Source organism: Bidens hawaiensis, unplaced genomic scaffold, assembly GCF_021521415.1.
Source record: "Bidens hawaiensis isolate Kalapana, Puna unplaced genomic scaffold, B.hawaiensis_p1.1 tig00002922_1, whole genome shotgun sequence".
Classification (NCBI taxonomy): Eukaryota; Viridiplantae; Streptophyta; class Magnoliopsida; order Asterales; family Asteraceae; genus Bidens; species Bidens hawaiensis.
Window position 1 is genome coordinate 499566 of NW_027491156.1, and position 18056 is coordinate 517621.

The 18056-nt window shown below is 34.2% G+C and overlaps 1 protein-coding gene across 1 annotated transcript; it reads left to right on the forward strand.

Annotated features, from left to right (window-relative positions):
• The first annotated feature begins 1229 nt into the window (after positions 1–1229).
• LOC143621636 (uncharacterized) lies at positions 1230–4707 on the forward strand. The gene is made up of 7 exons (XM_077092997.1): positions 1230–1358; positions 1485–1650; positions 2303–2361; positions 2941–3059; positions 3154–3394; positions 3486–3609; positions 4548–4707. Exons 1-7 carry the CDS (start codon positions 1299–1301, stop codon positions 4625–4627), a joined length of 849 nt encoding a protein of 282 aa, XP_076949112.1. The 5' UTR covers positions 1230–1298; the 3' UTR covers positions 4628–4707.
• The last annotated feature ends 13349 nt before the right edge of the window (positions 4708–18056 follow it).

Here is an 18056-nt window from a genome sequence, read left to right on the forward strand (position 1 = left end):
AAACCAATCGGCCAAACCATTGAACTCAGGTGTTGGTGAAAGATTTGATTTGACTCGTGAAATCCAATATCCAAGCATTCGCATCATCAGGGCCAAGTGGCTAAAGCCCACTTCACACTCGCTTAATGGATTATCATATTCATGGGTCCCGGATTGCAAGTGCTTCCTCCTTATACTTCGAAATGTCTTTTTCTTACGCAGGATAATAAATGGAATATTCTTAAAACACAAAAATAGAGATTTTCTGACAGAATAGCCGTATCACATTGTATCATACTCGTCTCAAACAAACACCAATGGTGTCACCTGCCCCGCTGGCAGTTGTTTCTGGTGGTTGTAACCTAGCTATTATACCAAATTAATTCTGGTAAATATTGTGCTTGTGTTAGATTGTTTAACGATTAGGGTTACATCATATGTATTAATATAGAAAACCATTTTATATCTCTAATCCCTATACTATCACTAATAGTGCCATTTTTTTCTCATTGTAAAAGTCTAATATCCATTACACTTTGAATTCAAATAAACAAGTCTATCAAGCATCATTTTCACTTTTTAATCTTAACAACTAACAAGTAGTGAAACCTACAAAAATTGAGATGCTACAGATTACAATAAGACTGTTTGATCGGTTCGGTTTTCGTTAAAATCGGTTTCATCATAGTTCGGATTAGGACCAGAGGTGTAAAAAAAACCCAATTGGGACCAGTTCATGGCAAACCAACCCGAACCGATTTGATAAGGAAACTTGTTTCACCCAAACCGGTTCATGAACTGACCGAAATCGCCGGTTTTGGTACCGGTTTCCTTTTTGAACAACCAAACCGGTTTTAAAACTAAACCGGTTTATAGAAAACCGGTTTTAAACCGGTTCTCAAATGAACCGAACCTACCTGGACCAGGCCGGCCTATCTTGCTTCTAAACCGGTTTTCTGGTTTGGGTCAAACCGGTTTTGACCAGCGTTTGACCAAACCGGTTTGGGAAAAAACCGGTTTTGTACACCGCTAGTTAGGACCGTACGACTCTAATTTATTCCGTTTTTTATTTTGACCCAATCTGTGAGTCCAATTATTTACATCAACGGACTCAAGAATCAAGAATGGCCTGGACTTTTATGGGCTTTTGTTTACATCCTACAGCCCAAATCTACTGTTAATGCTGGGCCGAAAATTCGACCCGGATTCGGTTCGAACCATACATAGGTCTATCACCCAAGATAAGTTTACTTGTTCTGCAAGAACTCATTTCTATCATACAAAAGTGATTACTGATTACTAATCCTTCGAACTTACTTATGGAATTGAACTTCGAAGAAGGCAAGCACCTGCACCACGAATGCTCAACGTTAATCCTGGTTTGTTCCATTAACTTCTTCCCTAGGGTTTAACAAATTCTGTTTAATTATTATTATTGTTATTAATGTAACTGAGGTTATATATTGTTTAATTGATGATGCTTGTTGTTCAATTGGTTGACGTAGCCAGCATTATCGATCGGAAACGTAGGGCAATTGGCTGTGGATCTTTTGATAGCTTCCACGAAAGCTGAGCGAGTTGGTTACCTCGATGATCCCAATGTTCTTCCGTGTGTAGGAAATGACGCTTATGCCCCTACTTCTCAAGGCGACCTTGCCCTTCCTCTTGAAGGTTCCGGTTTTTGCTCTGCGTCCGATTTTGTTATTACCTGTGTTTATACACAAATCTTACATGTTTGCAAAAATAAGTATATTCCTCATATGAATATAATCAAAATCTGTGTGAAGAAAATCAACTGGAAATAGTATTGCATTTTGCAAATTTGAAAGTGGATTCTGATTCGAAATTAATGGTGCATAATGCATTAGCATAGAACATTAGAAGCTACATGACAGTAAGCCGATTCAAGATGACTAATCTCCCAATACATAGACCCTTTGAGCGGGTTAGGCTCTAAAGAAATACAGAGAACGCTACTTGTAATTTACTTCAGTTTTCGTCTTAAGTTATAAACTTGCAATGCCTTTTATAGGTTTACATTCAAAGGTTAGTAACCAAAAGAAAAGTTAACAGGGCATGCATGTACTAGACCACTAACCACTAATCTCGAGACTTAGTTAATATATAATAAGAAGCAAATGAAAACGACACTAAATAAAGATGAACATGGGCAACGGGGGTTGTAGAGACACGTATCACGACATATATGATAAAGGTTTAGTGGAGTATCAAGTATCTATATCATACGCAGGATTCAGGAATGTGATTTGCATCATTTTTGTCATTGAAATTGTCTTTGATTACCTGTTGTGTGCATTTGCAGCTTACGAGTCACCTTCTAGTGCATTGGCCTTTATTCAACAAAGATCACCAGTTGTCAAGGCAAGCATATCATTTTGTGTACCTAGATCATCTTCTGTTATTTGTTACTGCTATTGAAAAATTGGCATACCGTATACTTTTCGTTCTTTAAACATGCTTAATCTTCATTCCATTTTTCTATTAGCACACTGGCAAAATGATAGTTCGATAGCTGTTTCTAGCAATAATTTTGAGAAGATAATAGGTGTCCTATCATTTGTGAATGATAGTTGTCATTAAGATGAAGGGTCCCATATAATTGCGTATACTTGAAAAGGGAATTTGATGATTAAATGAAGAAAATAACACCTGATCATAAGAAAATCGGTGCAAAGTTGGATCCTGTATTTGGTTAGTTAATAACTGGCAATTGGTGTTCTTGGTGTAGTAAATGAACAATGATAATAACTAATAAGTTATATCCAATGTAAATTCTTCCATTGGGCCAACCAATCTAATGTCTGTAATGGATATTGTACAACTATTTGCACTGACAAACATTTGTTTATAAACATAATAATTTGACTTTAGCTACACAACGTGCGTTGCACATGATTTTTTTTCTTTTAAGTTAACTAAATTCTGATTGGTTATAAACAGGGAATGATGATTGATTTTGCTAAAAATCTTGCTGATTTTGCTGTTGCTTCCGGAAAGAAACACATTGTAATCCTCTCTAGCTTAGACTTTGGTAGATGGCAGACAGTTGATACATCAAGGTTTTTTTGTCAGATAATTTGTGTTCCTCTTTTACCATGTAACAACTTACTGATGTAATCACATTTACTAACTTTTTCGAGGTAAATGTTACAGTGGTTTGCAGATATATTACCTTTCTAATACACACGTGGACGGAGCAGACGATCAATGTGAAAAACTAGGATGGAAGAAAATGAAGGAATATGATCCAAATCAGAAACTATGGAAATATCTTAATACTTTAGCTGAAGGTAATGTTAACCAAGATGATGCTTCACCTCTTGAAGATGATGATCTTGGAGAAGAAGATTATTATCCGAGTCTACCTTTTGCAGCAATGTTTTCTTGTTTCAAGGTAAATCCTTAAAACAACATTTTTAATTGTTATTATTGACTAAACACGTGGCATTTAATTGATAAATATGTGTTTTTAATAAATTGTCTAGGCCAAAGGGTTGAAGGTGACATGCTTGTTATGTTATTGCTCTGAAGGAGACAACATTCCTGATGCGTTTCATTTAGCAGAGGCAGCATGCAATCTTGTTGGGTTGACCCCTGCTACCTTTCAAGGTGAGATTAAAGTTGGATAAATAACATTAAAAACCAATATACTTACTTCTTTCTTTTTTTTGCGAAAAGGTAGGGTGCGCATGGGTCGGTTTTGGACTCAAATCGAACCAAAAAACGATTTTTTGGTTTTCTGTTCTTTTAAAACCGTTATGTTTCGGTGTTTGTTTTTTTATAAAACCGTTATGCTTCGGTTTTTGTGGTTTTGCCATATGGGCTTGAAAATTTTGGGTCGGAGAAAAATTGACCCAAATTTTTGGGTCTAATTCTTTTTGTTGAATTAAACTACTTGATCATTATACATGTGAGTAATACTATTTAATTTTTATATGCTAATTAAATTTAAAAATGAAAATCTATGAATTTGATTCAGTTTTCCTGGTTTTAAGTACTTCCAAAACCGAAACTGAGCTAAAATTTTCGTTTTCTATAACATAAGTTCAAACCGTTAGTTTTTGTTTGGGTTCGGTTTCTTTTGGCATCATGCAGGCAGGCCACTTATGAAAATGGCTGAACCTACTTTTGGTTATATTAGAGTCCCTCAGGCCTCGACTTTATAATAGTACAAGAAAAGGCCATTAAACTTGTTATTTTAAAGTCTCTAAACTTGTCTTAAGTTCACGGTCTATAGAAAAGAAAGTTTTTAACAATGACTAATTAACTTTTATATTGGTCAAAATAATACCGTATAATTTCTTTTTTGCAAAAATGTCAAGTGCCACTTAATTAAGAGTTAAAAGTCATTATTAAAAAAATAGTCACAACCATGTGCATTTTAGAATTTTGACCAGTTAGAGGAAAACCTTTCATGAAAAAAAAAGGGATAATGTTTTTTCTTTTAATGATCCTAACCCCTTTAAGCGTTCAAATTTATCAATCATACGTTGAATATTAAAAAAAAAAACTGTTTTCTTTAATCTCTATGTTTTCCTTGGATTCAGGAAATGAAGGTGGTAAATGGGTGATCCCATTTTCATGGCAAAGTGTTTACGGACCACCTCCAGATATGTCTCTTTTCTAGTTAAAAGTTGTATTTGTTTGAATGATGTAACATTTTAGTTTGATCAAACCCCGTAATTTAGTCTTGATTACGAGTGGATCGGGATAAGAATGAACACGGGACCTACAAGGTTGAGTACACGATTGGTTGGCGGTTAGCCAGATAGGAACAGAACATGTCAAAAGACCAAGCTTGAAGATTCCATGTGTGTATGTGAATGATGCCATGATTGGATGCCAGCTTAGTTTATGATTAAGATACAGCGGCCGTTACTTCTAGAAGAAAGATCGGTGCAAGTTTAATACCAAATCCACCTATGGACGCTCTTCATTCTCTTAAAAAGTTTTCTTGCTTTACCTGAAAGTATGTACCGCTAACACATTACACAAAAGACTAAATGACTTGGTGTGAGCAATTCACGGGTCGTACCCGTCAAACCCGTGTACCTGACCCATCAAACCTGTTTAACAGACTCGGATTAAAACTGTGTCCGGGTTCCGGTTATGGTTCCGGTTATCATGGCTAAACGGGTTACGGTCCGGTTCGGTTCGGTTCCATACCCGCCGGAACTCTTAACCTGTGGACTCATGAAGATTAATAGTCAGCCCGCTTTTCACGTACCCTATACAATTACACCTCCTCGGGTATTATTTGGTATGAAGGAATGGAGCTTGGAATAAAATGGCCATTCTAAAAGAATGCAATTCTTTTTATTTATAGATTTTTTCATTCTTTAAAAGGTGTTTTTTTTTTCATTTATAAGGAATGAAATAAAAAAAAAGTCGTAATAATAATAATAATTAATGTTATATTTATTATTTTATTATCAATATTAATTTTTCTATTACAATATAACTATTATCATTATTATAATTATTATTTTGTTATCGATGTTACTTTTATATTATAATATAACTATAACTATTATAATTATAATTATAATTTTATTTATGTTTATATCATTGTTATGTTACTCCTTTATTAATTGATGAAAATAGTATGTGTGTGTAGTTTACCTTTTAAACAAAATGATATAAAGTGATTATTAATTTCATTCTTATATGGTAATCAAACAAGACTATGAATGATGATAATTCATTTCATTCTTTTGTCCATTTCATTACTCCGTTTATTACATTACCTTATTCATTTCATTATCTTATACCAAACAGACCCTTGATTCTTGGAACTTTACCCACCGTTCAAGGCTTCAAGCGATCAAAGAACCATCGATTTTCATTTTTATCAATAGTTGTTCATAAATTGAGTTTTTAAGTCGATTTATTGGAATACTCAGTCGCTCACTCTAAGAGGGCATTTAATGTACTGAGTGGAATGTATACAAAGGATCATGACTAAGATACATATACGTAAATTAAAGAGGTTATCAAACACACTATTATACTATTGTTACTATAATCAAATTCGTTCATGGGATACATTTGAATAACTTAGGCATGTTGTAATCACACATTCTCATTCGGTTATGTGAATTGGGCAATTTATACGTATATAACTGTAACTGAATTTGAAAAATGGGTTATAAATAAGTTAATCAGTTTGTTAATCGGTTAGCGTATTTTAATTTGATTTTGAGTTGTGATCTGGTTAATTATCCACTAATAAACTGGTCTAAATGTCTAATCACCTTGAAATATGAATATACTCATGTTTGAAATGCCAGTTTATTTGAATTTTTGAAATGTTTGAAGGATAAAAGTCAATAACTTTATTAATAATAACTACAAGTGTGCTCATTTAATAAGAAACTTTAATATAAAATGATGTGCTGAACAATTTTTCCACCTGACTAAGAAACATATGTGATTTTTAAGTCAATAACTTACACGTACGATGTCTTACAACCACTTAGATTTTTTATGTTATTTTAGAGAGGAATTATATATTACTAGATTTTATCCCCCGTATTATGAAGGTTGTTTTACATTATTCGTTTTTAATATTAATATATGTATATTTGAATTTTAATTTTATTTATTGTAAAAAAGTTAATAATTAATATACTTAAGGTATGATGATAAAATGGTTTCACAAATAAATGATATGTTATAATCCGGTTTAAAAGCTTTATGGTTTGGTGATACCCATTTGTGACATTTGTTAATTTCGGGTCTTGTTTGTATTCGTTTTTGTATTTGTTTATTATGTAAACCGACCCGATTTGTAAACCGAAGCTTATGTTATAATCAAAATGATGGATTTATGTTACAATATTGTTTCACACTTGTTGGGTCTTGAAAACATCTTATTTTTATTTGTATTTTTATTTATTTATTTATTTTTTTATTGTTTTGTGTTTTTGTCTTAATCCATTTTGCATGAAAACTCTTGTGTCTCACACCCATATTTGACCACCAACATTATCCTATATATACACCACCTTTCCTCTTCATTTTCCCTTGCTACAACTAAAAAAAAAAAACTCTCTCAAACATCAAAGATTCAAGGTTATCTTCTTAAGTGTTCTTGAAGGATTTTGGTCTTTCATCTTAATTAGTTTATGTAGCCTTACTAATACTTGTTTATGGTTGTGCAACATATATATAATATACACCCCTTGTTTACCTTTGGTAGTTACTTCTCTGATTCCGGTCGGTGAGGTTTCGGACGTCATAAGACAAGGCTTCATGGAGGACTTCGTGTCCTTGATATATATACATCTATATAACTTGTTCATACATATTAATCTTGCTTATTTTAGTTTGTTGGTCATGTTTACAAGTTCCATGGTTATGGGTTTTAAAAGTCTATGCTTCGGTTTAACCGTAAATAGCTCTAAACCGTAAACCGAACTTTGTTACTAGTTTTGTTTATTTAAACATACTTAGTGTTAGATCTAAGTTTCTAAAATCATTTTTACAAATTCTATGGTTATGGGATTGTAGAATCTTACCTCAGTCTTAACCCGAAACACGATCCGAACCGAAAACCGAACTTTTGTTTAAAGACTTTATTGTTAACTTTTGGTATTTTTTTATTTGTACATTATTATACAAGTTCTTTAATGTTTGGACATGTGGAAACCATCTATGAACTTGTTGTGAGATGGAAACCGAACCAAACCGATTCTTGCTCGCTTAAGACACACAAGTGTGTTTTTTTTTAGCCATCAAGACTTGTATATTTCTTTAAAAATAGTTACAAATTGATTTTTAAATATTTTCTTAAGTACTTGGAAATGTTGGATCCAACTTGATCTCATAACAAAGTTTGGACCGACAAAACCGAACACTCGCTTAACGTGCGTTGTTAGTTCTAAAACAATAGAACTACATACTTGGTTAAGTCTTATTAAATTTTATTGAGTTATCTCATAACATTCAATATTTTGGAAAGTTGACTTTGGGTTTGACCAATTATCAAGACCCGAACAGACAACCCGAACACTCGATAAAAAAAACCCGTTTTAGTATCTTTATTCCAAAGGGATTTGCATTCTTGCATTTTACCCACCTTATTACTTAACATAGGTTGAGTAAATATTAAGGTTAGATACTTTAACCCGGTTTCGAGCAAACTTACATTTTTAAAGGGTTATTATTATAAATTCTTAAATAATCACATTTTAAACCTTGAACTTTAATTATTTACATTTCTCAACATTTATTTTATTTAAAGACCTTCAAGACAACTTTTCTAAATTTAAGACTTCTTTTCTTTTTAGGCATTGTGCGTTAAACTCGTCGTTCCGACAAATCTCCAAATTATCATCTTTCAAGTTTACCACTTGAATGTGAGTACTTCATACCCCATTTTCCATCTTTTATTTTGGGGGCGACATTTCATACTTATTCAACAAAATGCTTTATATTTGAATCTTAAACCACAAACGTAGTTGTATACTTTACCTAAATAATTGCTTGATTTGGTGTTCTATGCTTATATGCCTATGTGTTTATCGCTTTTGGTTGGTGGAACTATAAAATCCTAGACTATTTGGCATCCCCTTATAGCAAGGTTTCGTTAACGTAATGCAATTAACGATAACTATAAAATCCTAGACTATTTGGCATCCCCTTATAGCTAGGTGTCGCTAATGTGTTTAGCGATATCTATTTATCCAAATTACCAATTTTATTTGTCGTTTCGTATGCAAGTTTTGTGGCTATCTTTATTATATACTAATATGATCAAACTTATGAATTGCTCACCGACCTTTGTGTTGACAAACTTTATTTTATGAAATGTTGCAGGTTTGCATCTTGGTTGATTTATGATTGTGAAGAACGGTTCGGGATTGATCCGGTTTAAGAAGCCTAAAATTTTGAACCTGTAGAATCAGTTCAGTTCAGTTTAAACCAATTTATACATAAATTAGTTTTAAACCGGTTTGAATTTAAAAGGTGACATCTCTGTTGAATTAAGGAAATTCATTGGCAAATAAAAATCTCACTCTTTGGCATTTATTATTGACCGTTAAGAAATATTAATTCAATTTCAACATTCCAGAAATATTAACTCAATTTCAACTTTCCAATATCAAATAACATTACCATATATTTAATTAGGTTAGTATCCCGTATAATACACGAGCCGAATAGAGAATATAACATCAATAAAAAAGATTTTTATATACGTGCTATAATTTAGGAATGTATAATAATTTCTCATATAAGAAATTAAATATTACATTGTATACAAATTTGAAAAAAGATTAAATACAAAAATTGTTCATAAACCTTCAAATATCTCATTGTACACAACATATGTGGTTTTCTCATAATTCAATGGTGCGAAATGATAACTTTAAGGTTTTAAAATGGTAAAATAAATCACGAGTCAAGCTAAGTTTAACTAAATTTTCACAGAAGACAAGTTCTGGTTATTTAGATATACACATGCTCGAAAAAGATAATTTTAATAGTTTGTACATACGTTAGTTGTTTTAGGCAAATCAAAAGGATCTTATAATATTAATATTTTGAAATAAAGTATTTAAAAATTAGTTTAAAAGACGTAGTAAATAAATAAAAAAACATTAAACATTTTTTTTATTTATGGAAATCACAATTAAATGAGAGTTAATGAAAAATTAATTTAGAAATTTTAAAAATAATAGTAAATGTAGCATATTAATTTAGGAATTTTAATGAAAAATTAATTTAGGAATTTTAAAAATAATAGCATATTAATTTAATAGATTTAAATAGTGTTTAATTTTAGAAAATAGCTTATGTGTCAACCTATGAGGACACTTTAGAAACATGCCATGTGTCAATATTATTTTTCTTTAATATAGTAGTAAGATTCGATTTCAAATTTTCTAAATCAAACGGGCACTTATAGAAATATATAACTATATTTGGAAAATATGTAGAAAAGTGCATGGGCGTAATAAACCGGTTTCAAACCAGTTTAAACCAGTTTATGTCTCACCGGTTACAAACTAGTTCATGCTTTAAAACTCCAAACCGGTCTCAACCCAACAGTTTCAATCAATTTATAAGAAAGTGGTTTCAAACCTGTTTAGTTTTGGTTCAATTAACCGGTTTATTTGTCCACCTATACTGCTCATATTAAAATATGCATCTCACATTTGACACATCACACATGTGAGTTATAATTTGGAACTCGTTGCATAAGTTTCTGTGTGAATAATTATTGATGAAATATTAGTGTAAATCAATTAGTAAGAAAACTATAAATAAGTGATAACATACTGAACCACTAGACTATTCATAATGAGGCGTTAATTCATTTGTTTCAAAGTAGAACACGCCCACACATCCATTACATATTGATGCTAAGTGAGCTTAAATCTTTTGTGGCATGTTTTAAATAACGTCATTGTGAATTTATGATCCTTTAATCCTTTATGGGAAAATACAAGCAACCGTTTCAAACATTAATTACATTGATATCTTCTATAAAATAGCAAATGTAACTTTTTAAGTTTAATATTTATTTAAAAACAATTGAATGAAAAGATGATTGAACCTTTTCTTTTAACCAAATGTTTCATCTTAAACCTTTCATGGCATTCCATTCGAAATGAAATTGTTTACAAACGCTCCATTTAATTTGGAAGGTTCAACAATGCGAACGTTGTCAACTAAACATTAGTTTGAAATGAAATATTTGAAATATTCTATTTTTATTGGTTATTTTTTTTTTAATTTTAATGAAATGTTTTATGTTTTATTAAGTTTGTATTTTTTAATGAACTATTTTAAGTTTTTTATTACGTATTTTTAGGTTTCCTTTTTAATTTATAATTTTTTTTTTTAAAGTAAAGTATTATTATTATTGAATTGAATTTATTTCTACTGATGAAACATAGATATTACATCAATATAGCAGGTAGGCGGGCAACAAGCTGCGCCGTCACCCCTTTCTGAATTGCAAACCCTAACCTGCTAAAGACATACCCCTGCCCCTTTGGAGTCGACACATTGCTATGCACAACCTGTTGGACCCTGGTTAGAAAACGGATAGCTTCCGGTGCCAAGGAGCCAAATGTATCAAAAGCCAGAGGGACAAAAACATGTTGGTTCTCTTCGCAGGCTTTAGCATGTTTCTCCACCTTCTTCGTTTCAGCCCTTTTTATTGCTTGCCCAGCTACAAACCCATTATCCCTCAAACCAGCTAAGGGAGATACCCCTGTGAGGTCAACACAAGCGTGTTTTCCCCCGGCCCAACCAAAGACGAGCAAATCTGCCGGTCGTAGAGTGGATCTCCCTTCCGTGGGGTCTGTAAGGAAGTTTACGGGGGCTTCCTTTTTAGCTGATATCCCAGCTCGCCTTAAGATGTCCCAAAGAACGTCCCGCACCCAATCATGTCGGTATTTGAACCCAGGCATCTCCTTGCAATGAACCGCATGCTCTCCGAATTTATCCAGGCAGGCCTTACGGCAGATCGGACATGTTTCGTCTTCGGGGTACATTGGGACCATCAAACGGTACTTAAGAATGGCCCTATACTCAACCGCAGACATGCTTTGGCCCAAGCCATCAATCGGGATAACGGTTAGAAAATCTTGGGCATGAGGACCTTGTAAGCATTCAAAAACCGCCTTCTGTCGGGGGGACAATCCAAAAACTTCTCCCAGGCTCTGAGCGATTTTTCCAAAAAGGGCATTCGCCAAAGTTTTTTGAGGCTTTGGTGGGGCGGTGTCCATATTAGAGAAACCGCCAATGTCAAAGTCTGGGAGAGCGCCATTTAGGCGTTCCAGGGCCTGCACGTAGTTTGGGTCCAGGTCGACAACTCCGCTATTCCTTAAGATGTGATTCTGAAGCTTCCAAGACTGAGCCCTCGACGCTACAAAAGCGTAAACCCCGACATCATGAGCCGAAAGAAGGCCTAAACCCCCTAAGCGCATCGGTAAAGATGCAAGTCGCCACTGAAGATCACCAAAGAACGGGCCTCCACATACAACTATGTCTTCGATGGCTTCTCGTAGCCCCTTATCAAAACAGGATACCGCATCATCCATCATATGGGGGTGGCATGTTCGTAACCCAAAAAGCAACTTAGCAACCCCCATGCAAGACCTAAGCAGGAGGAGTTCGCTCTGGGGATCCCTAAGGCAAGGTAAGAGTTTCATAAGATCAACCGCACGAGATGCTCTCCGCCTCGCCAACTCCTTAATAAAGTAGGGATCTCGACTAACAGCCCCTCCAAGGAGCTTTACCCCTCTCTCTGGTCTACCAATCCCACTAGGGAAGAGCCCATCTTTGACTTTCACCCCGTTACACGTTGGCCAAAAAACCTCGGTTTTCTTAATATTAAGTTGCAGCCCCAATGATGGCCCTTCCGAGTTGATAATGTCTAGGGCTTTAGCGACTTCGTTGGCACCACCAATAATAGTCCCATCATCCAAGTACCAAGCATGAAATGGGAGGTTACAGTCATTTTGTACCCGGAGAACAAGAGGGTGTAATGCTAAGGCAAAGAGGAGGGGCCCAAGGGGGTCTCCCTGCTGAACCCCAGTAGTAGCCCCTATACAGTTATCATCAACGTACAACCTAGCCGGCTGGGCATAAAGGAACTGGACCCATAGATAGATAGACGGGCAATGATGATGAACCTCTCGGAGAAGGGCTGTGCGGTCGACCATATTGAAGGCGTTGGAGAAGTCCACGGTAAGCATAGCTAAAGAGCCGTCCGCGTGAAAGGAGTTAAGAAACCGGTTCGCGCTGTGAAGCACCGCCTCTGCCCCATTAGGGGTCCCCACCCCAAACTGAAAGTCCCCTAAATACTGAGCCATTTCCTTCCCAACCATCTTCATAGCCACTTTAGAAACCAACCTACGCCAGATAGCCCCCACAGCAATGGGCCGAATTCCATTATCCGGCTTTAATAAAGGGGTAAGGGGGGCCGAAGCAATAAACTCAGCGAGCACCTTGGGGCACAGACCCCCTAGCCATAAGTTGACGACTTCAGTGATGGCTGAGAGCAGACCCACGGAAGTCACTGATCCCTCACCACTAAGAGCGTCCAACAAGTGTTGCGCCCGCAACCCGTCTCTCCCGCATGAGGTCCCTTTAGGAAATGATCGGATACATCTAAGCACACAGTCCCCATCCACAGAGAGAGTAGGCAGGACGACAGAGCTAGAAGGCAAGGACGGAGAGATTGTACAAGTTTCTAATTATTTTATAATGATTTAAAGTGTATGACGCGGGCTTAAAGTACTACACCTTTTTTTTGGCTAAAAATTCCTTCGCTGAAATGGCGTCCACATTGCAGTAAATGCTCCTAAAGTGCTTGAACCATTACGCATGGCCTAACTAGTGATCGGTTTATAACTGTTGATGGTAAAAGTTAAAACTTACGGGTGATAATCCTGTAGGATTTTAGAGTCCGTGTTTATAAGTTTTATAACACAAATTAAAAATTAAAAACTATAAGAATCGTAACGGAAGTTGGTTTGTTCAAAATACATAAAAAGAAAGAAAAAAAATTGGATTTTATTAATCTCACAATTTTGAATTTGCTGATAATAATCTCACATTTAGAAAATTGTTGCCACCGGTCTCACCTTTCGTAATATTTGTTTGCATTAGACCCCCGTGAAGTTAAGTTTTTTCCAAATTTCAAGGTGACGTTTTAGTGCTTTTGATCGCAAAGATACGAATCAATTGATACAAAATTTATCTCGAAACAATACTCTAAACAGCTTTATTATATATATATATATATATATATATATATATATATATATAATACACACACACAATAAAAACAATCATATTGAAACAATGAAACCTTCAATTATGAACGGCCACATTATAAAATACATCATGCAAAAAGTTGATAATTAAATATAATAATAACTAAAATAATCTATATTACTATTACTATCTATGATATATATAAATGAAACCTTTAAAAGGTTTTTGGTTACTCCCTAAATTCTTTCAACCCACCAGATTGTTTTATTTGTAAATGGAGACTTCTCATGCATTTGACCCGAATTTATGGTTATGGGTCTCACCAAACCCAGATAGCTATTAAACGGGTTATAACATCTTATTAAATTAAAATTTAATCTCGCCAAATATTTAATGTGAAAATCCTATAAAATAGGGATATACTAAAAATTAACATATGATTTTTTTTAAAAAAATATATTATTTATAATTAAGAACAATTTATACTAAAAAGTAAAAATAAGCGGGTCTTGAGTCTTACCAAACCTATATAACTTTTAAACCGGGTTATAACATCTTCTTTATTCATGAAACTCTTTTATCATCAAACCCTAAGGAATTATTAACTTTATTACAACAAATAAAATTAGAATTCAAAAAATATATAAATATTATAAACGAATAATGTAAAGCAACACCCATAATATGGGGATAAATTAAATTGAAAATTAATCTTACCAAATATTTGATATGAAAATCATATAAAATAGAGATATACTAAAAATTAATATCCGATTTTTTTATAAAAAATATTATTTTATAATTAAGAAACAACTTTATAGTAAAAGAAAATAAGCGGGTCATATGTCACCAAATCCAGATAGCTTTTAAACGAGTTATAACATATCATTTATTTGTTGAGCCATTTAATCATCAAACCCTAAGTATATTAATAACTTTCTTACAATAAAGAAAATTAAAATCCAAAAAATATTAAAAAACGAAAAATGTAAAACAACCTAGTTACTAATATATATAAAAGAGAAGTTTGGCGACGCTGGACTATGATTGGTCAATTTGGCAAGATTCCATTAGACCAAGTTTTTTTTTGTTTTGTTTTAAACTCAGATAATTATATTTCTAATTATCTTTGTTATGTTTGTTTTTTATTGTTTAGTTCCAATACCAATATACCGTAACGGTTGTGATAAAAACTGACATAATTTGCGTAGACTTGGCGCATTTTGCTTTAGTTATAGTACCGTAATAAAACTGACTGAATGACAATTCTTTTTTTTAGTTCGGTTTTATAACGAACGTGAAAAACTCAACCAAATTTGCATAGACTCACCGCCAGGGACCAACAACGCTCGTGTTTTACCAACGCTCGAGTTTCACCGACCAACGCTATCCCAATGTTCCATCTCAATTTTTATAACTTATTTTTGTTTTAGTTTCCGTACAATAACACAGGTAACAGAAACTAACCGAATTCACGTCAACTTACCGTCTCAACACTTAGGACCGGTAATGCTTGTGTCTTACCAACGTTCGGATTTACCAACCTGCCCGCGCCGGGTTAAAAACTAGTATAGACTATATATAATGCATGAGTGAGAGACGCTTAAATGGTATCAAACTTGTTGTTTTAAGTACAAACCATAATGCATAAAATTAAGACATTTTAGGTGCAAGTTTGTCTTTTGACAATTTTGTCTTTTATAAAAATTATATACCTTGATTTTAATTTATTGAAAAATAATTACAAGTTTGTTCCTTTAACTTTAATCACATTTTGTTAATTTATAGAATAGTTACATATATACCCTTTATTTTAAACCAACTACCTCAGGACGTTTAAACGTTTATAACTTATTCACACATTAATATTTTTTTAAAAACATTATACTATAAAAAAGAGTATTTTATTATCTTTAATTTGAGTATGATATTGTTATACTTTTTTCATTTTATAAACTTAATGTGTTACGTGATTACCATTAAGGACCGACAAACGGGTTGGGCCGAACCGTTCGTGTCCTGGGTCTAAAAGGTTAAGGTTGGAATGGATCAACACAAAAAAGGTTAATTTGGTTTGGGGTTAAGACGGATTCGGGTCGAAAAGGGTCAAGCCAGAACGAATTTCGTGTTAGAACAATGTTAGGCAGAACAGGTTGCAGGCCAAGAGTCCAAGACACGCTAAATGTAGTGTTACGTGTGCGCCGACACCTGATTGCGCGCATACAGCCGTTGTGTGACGTGCTTACTAACATTGGTTAAGCTTCCACTTCCGCATTACGAGCATACTATCGCCAGGTTACGCGCCTACTGTTGTGAAGTCACGCACTTACTGAAACAATAACAATGGTGACGGGTTCGATGTCATGCTTGCGTACATACTCCGCTGCATCGTCCAGGCACCCAGTTATATATAACAAAGGATATCTAATACTATATAATAAAAAATTAAAACGCATTTAACGTTTACAGTCGGTTTTGGATATAAAACTCGAATCAAACTGTTCGCTACGATTTGAAAATTTGAAACTGACCAACCGACCGAAAGTAAAAAAACCCAGCCATGAAACCAAATCGATGACTGGTTTAAACAGTTTCAATGTTTAAAACCGAACCATGAACTCTCACAATTGCTACGTGATTAATAGAGTTCGCGCTCAAACACCCGCTAAATCGTGCGGGCACCCGTCTAGTATCAAACAAATAGTTTGGGCCTCGGGGTTCATATATACACTATATAGCGTCTTACTGTGACTTTATTTTTTTTTCTCATTTTTTAAAATCCATTAGTCCCTAGTAATAACGACTTTAGGTGCGATACGTATTTGTGACGAAATAGGATGGTGTTTCTGGAAGAATATAAACGACATGACAATGCCGATGGGTTTTTCTAAAGATTCGTTTAATTAAGTTTTGTAATTTAATTATGTAATTTGCTACAAGTTACTATGTAGTTTTGACGAAAATCCGTCACAAGTTATATATGTCGCTAACTTTTCGACCATGTTTTCCGTGGCCAAGGCTGGTTATGAGGATTTAAATGTGATTGAGCCGAAACAGAAAGGCCCTTAGATCATAACGAATAACGCAACATAGTTGCTAGTTTAGGATTCCTAACAATGCGTCTAATTTAGGGCTCAACAACCAACTGATACCGGACCATTTCAAACCCGGAACCGGACCATTTACATATGGATGTGAAAAATGTCAACTTTTTTTTATGGTCCGGTTCCGGGTTTGAAAAACCCTTACAAACGAATCCGGTCAAGGTCGGTCCATGTTGTACCCGTTGCACACCCCTATAAATGAGTAACCAACTCGAAAGCACCTGGGTATAGAGGTGCATAGCCAAACCGATTAAGCGGTTTCGACCTGAAATCCTAACCGGTTAGTAATCGGTCCACCACTAACCGGTTTATACCCGGTTCTAACCGCCGGTTAGAAACCGGTTTATATCATTGATCTCCGAAACCTGTTAACCGACTTTTTATTTGATTTGTTTTGGTCTATAATTTTTATTTTGTTTGTTTTGTTTATTATTTATAGGAATTCTCTTGTTAAGACCCTATGAATCGATTCAAACCCCATAGTCGTACTAGAACCACAATGATTCAATAAATTACTAAGTTAAGCCCAAAGATTCCTTGATTAAGAACCATCGGACTATCGCTTATCCCACGAATAGATAATAACCAAAAATCCAAAAAAAGATTTATCTTTGAGTCAAAATAAGTATAAAAAGGCTTTTGACATTTGAAAACCGGTTATTATTATTTTTTTTTTGTTTTTTGTTAAACCATTTTTTTCGGTTATTTACCGGTTAACCAGTTATACCGAATAGAGATTTCTTGTCTCAAAACCGATTGGTAGCTGACCAGATTAATCAGTCTAACCAGCTTGTGCACAACTGCTTGGGTATTCCGCTTTCACTTAATTAATATCCTTATTTCATTCTGATAATTTCTTTGTATCTTGACAATATTAATTATTATTTTCATGTTTATACGACCTAGTATTTTACTATTTTTCTTCAATCACTTGCTCATATTATGCGTGTCTTATCACCTGAAGCACGCACATGGAGCCACAAAGAATAATATCCAATAATAATCTGTCCGCATATATAGTGCACATGAGTGGCCTAACTACCACATTTATACAATATGCACATGCTTATGACACTATATACAATTAAGTAAACATAACGCCACAAACTTGACTCTATTACTTATTTCCGTGTCTTCATCCTCTCACGGGAAACACATAGCATTCAACTCGATAGTGTGAACAAGCAAACACGCGTAACTAACTGTACATTA

Bases quoted from the DNA above. Each gene is read 5' to 3' on its own strand.
- LOC143621636 (XM_077092997.1), top strand. From the start codon at position 1,299: ATGGAATTGAACTTCGAAGAAGGCAAGCACCTGCACCACGAATGCTCA. The intron at 2,362-2,940 runs GCAAGCATATCA...GGTTATAAACAG, and splicing joins AAAGATCACCAGTTGTCAAG to GGAATGATGATTGATTTTGC. The intron at 3,060-3,153 runs GTTTTTTTGTCA...TAAATGTTACAG, and splicing joins CAGACAGTTGATACATCAAG to TGGTTTGCAGATATATTACC.